Source organism: Notothenia coriiceps, unplaced genomic scaffold (assembly GCF_000735185.1).
Source record: "Notothenia coriiceps isolate Sejong01 unplaced genomic scaffold, NC01 NC01_scaffold00004071, whole genome shotgun sequence".
NCBI lineage: Eukaryota > Metazoa > Chordata > Actinopteri > Perciformes > Nototheniidae > Notothenia > Notothenia coriiceps.
In genome coordinates this window covers 232,536-235,803 of record NW_011336772.1, presented here as the reverse complement: position 1 = coordinate 235,803, position 3,268 = coordinate 232,536, and the positions used below count along the sequence as shown (strand labels likewise).

Genomic DNA, 3,268 nt, shown 5'->3' with positions numbered 1-3,268 from the left:
ACAGCAGGCATAACAACAGCCGGTGTTTTCCCCGGGAAACAAACACAATACACACAAACGCAAATATACACAAACACACACACGTCAGAATGAGAATATGTTTCACATGTGACTTATTCAAATTGCGAGTGATTGAGTGAAGAAAAAGTTTGAGAGTGGCGCTCGGAAAAGGAAATTGTTGAGGGAAAAGGAGTTTCGAAACAAGCAGCTGTTACAAAAAATACCGAAGCTTACAGGTTATTTTAAACCTGTAGGCCAGGATGAGGAGGAAGGACAGATGAGTTCTGTACCGAGCGGTAGCGGTGCCGGCCGCGGGGCCTCGGAGACAAGTAGGCCGTCTGGTTCTGATAGCGATGGAGTAGCGGGAGAGGAAAAACAGACAGGAGGGACATTATCTGTTGGAGGAGATGGAGAGGACGACGAGGACTTGCTACGTGGAGGGGAGCCAACGGCAACCGGACAAATACATGAGGGAGGCCCGATACGTCACTCATATGGAGGAGAGGACCAGGCGCGTGTAGAGCAGAGTAGAGAAGTGCGATCACAGAGCCTGCCGAGGCTATAAATGACTTTGATTTGGTGTTTAAATAGGGGGCCTACAAAAACTATCAGCCCCAGGGCCTGAAAGCAGGTTAAGGCGGGCTTGCCTATATCTCTTGATCAATTCACAGTCTTCCATTGTCTCCAAAACATTTCGTCTCTCAGCCATTTTCAGATTCTTTGTGAATAGGTCTTACTGAGTTAGGAGTCCTCTCGAGGACTTTTAAGCTCTCCCAGACTTAGGTGCTACTTTTAGGCTTAAAATGCTTTGTGAATTGCTCTTAGTGAATAAAATTAGGAGTCCTAAATTTAAGACTGACACGCCCATTATGCTTAGGAGTTTCTCCTAAATTCGCCAGTTAGGAGCTACTTTTAGCCCTAAGATCCTTTGTGAATACGGCCCCTGGACTCTATCTCCTGCAGTATTCATGCTCTAATGTGTTTTTATTTTACCTCTCCATCGCGGGTTTCGATGGTCTTGATGAGGACGGTTTTCTTTGAATGCAGCTCAGAGTTGCGCTGGTGCTCAGGGCTGGTCTCTGCAAACACACAGGAAGAGAGTACATGACATTACATTACATCACATGTCACTTGTTAGACGCTTTTATCCAAAGCGACTAACATACTCAATACACTGGACAATCCCCACAGGAGCACTTTGGGGAGAAGTGTCTCAGGGACACAATGACATGCTGACTGCAGTGGGGTTTGAACCTGCTATCCCCTGATTCAAAGTCCAGCACACTATCCACTCAGCCCAAACCACGCCCTATAAACTTATAATAAAGTGTTTTAAAATCCCCTCAAAATATAATAAAGTAGTAGTCTGGAAACCCAGCACACATAAGCGTTTAAATCCACCACCGAACAATTATTCCTCTTTTCTTCTTCTCTTTCATTCAACATTTAAATGATGATGGCTCATTGTGTGAAAACTGATCTGCATCGACTGTCCTCTAGTGGTGCGTTCAGGGGACAGCAGGTGCGTTCAGGGGACAGCAGGTGTGTTCGTACCTCTGAAGCTCAGGGTGGAGTAACTCTGCACAGGCAAGGTGATCCTGCAAAGGCAGAAGAAAAACATGTGTTTTAAAACCGGGATCCATTCAGTCATAGTTTTGTATATAATACAAAAAGTAATAATGAAATGAAACAAGAGAGTTATGATACTGTACAAACTCAAGCAGTATCAAATTGATAAAAACAAATATTATTGACTTACAAATTAAGTAATAACAAATGATCTACCTACACATCCGAGAAGGGGTGGGAAGAAGCTTACACTTATTTAATCCCACCCCTTCTCCCAAAAACTAAATTATTAATGTTTTTTTCTTCTAAATGTATGTCTACATACAATATACATTTACAATTATAAATAGATGATATCATTATTAATGTTTAGTTTGTTGTCTGACATATTTTGAAAAGAGAATATCAATAGTATCATATTCAGTCTTTAGCTCCTGCCCTCCTACTTCACCTGCTCTCCTCTCCTTCCAGCAGCTTCCTGTAGGTGGCGATCTCCACGTCCAGCGCCATCTTCACGTTGAGCAGATCCTGGTATTCTCGGAGGTGTCTCGCCATCTCGTCCTTCATGTTGGAGATCTCCACCTCCAGCCGAGTGATGTTGTCCTGGAAGCCTCCTGCGTCGCGCCCGTGACGGTCCTCCATGTCCCGCATCTGCCTCATCAGGGACTCGTTCTGCGTGTTTACGAGAACAAGTGTGTGAAACAGAGCGCGTGTGTGTCAAGTTATGAAATGTGTTGATTGGTCGACTCCTGCCTAAACTTGAAAATGGCCTGATTCACTCCAAAGGGACAACTCAATCTTGACTGCAGATGGAAATGAGCTATTAGCAAGGCCGGATTAACCATATGGGCACAACCTCACTCATCATACATTGTTTTAAATGACACTCACTCTTCGCCAGAAATAACACAGCTTTTCTATAGGGTCAAATTAATATATTTCTAATCCGTCTCTGTACTGTAGGTCTCACTACAGTATGTATGCGCTCAACTTTATTACTACGCGGCGGCGGTGTATAGCCGAATCACAGCCCCACCCTTGAGCAACCACACAATTTCACTACATATTTTACTTTGTAACTCTCAATGTGTGTGGCTAATAGAACTCCTTGTGTACTTGTACAGCCAGCCAGTCATATTCTGGCAGTGGGCTGCTGCTCTGAGGTTTTGAGTGATATTACCTAGGTCTTCTTGAGCCATGCACTGTCTTGAGTTCTAGTCAATGTCTTGTGATTTTTGACTGAAAGGGTAGTGAGTGCTCAGTGCCCAGGGGCCCCCTGGAGGTACTAATCCGGCCTTGGCTATTTGCTCAAATCTGGCATAATTAATCGCTTCTCTTTTCTGAGATGAATGTATTCGTAGGCATGGTCCTTGTTGAAATGAATACATAGTAATAACTCTTTTATTTGAGTTCATGTAGAGTTCTTTTAGATTTCATTTACTTTCATGTAGCTTTCATGTAGCCTCACTTAGCATCATTTACTGTAGCTTTCCTTTAGGTTGAACAACTTTTTAAAGAAACACAAAAACACACTTTCATTAACTCTGCTCTCTGGATTTAAATTGAATTAAGTGACAATTAAACTTAACATTTAATGTAATCAGTAAATTAAACTGTGTGTGTGTGTGTGTGTGTGTGTGTGTGTGTGTGTGTGTGTGTGTGTGTGTGTGTGTATGTAATTACGTATAGCTATACTATT

General features: G+C 42.8%; 1 protein-coding gene across 1 annotated transcript in view; it reads right to left on the bottom strand.

The window, feature by feature from the left end:
- Positions 1 to 984: 984 nt before the first annotated feature.
- Positions 985 to 3,268, bottom strand: part of LOC104941964 (desmin) — an 8,979-nt gene continuing 6,695 nt past the window's right edge. The window contains exons 5-7 of the mRNA XM_010767144.1: positions 2,021 to 2,241; positions 1,555 to 1,598; positions 985 to 1,079 (exon numbers count right to left, since the gene is read on the bottom strand). Coding sequence (XP_010765446.1) covers positions 985 to 1,079; positions 1,555 to 1,598; positions 2,021 to 2,241 — 360 coding nt within the window. The remainder of the gene's footprint in view (positions 1,080 to 1,554; positions 1,599 to 2,020; positions 2,242 to 3,268) is intronic.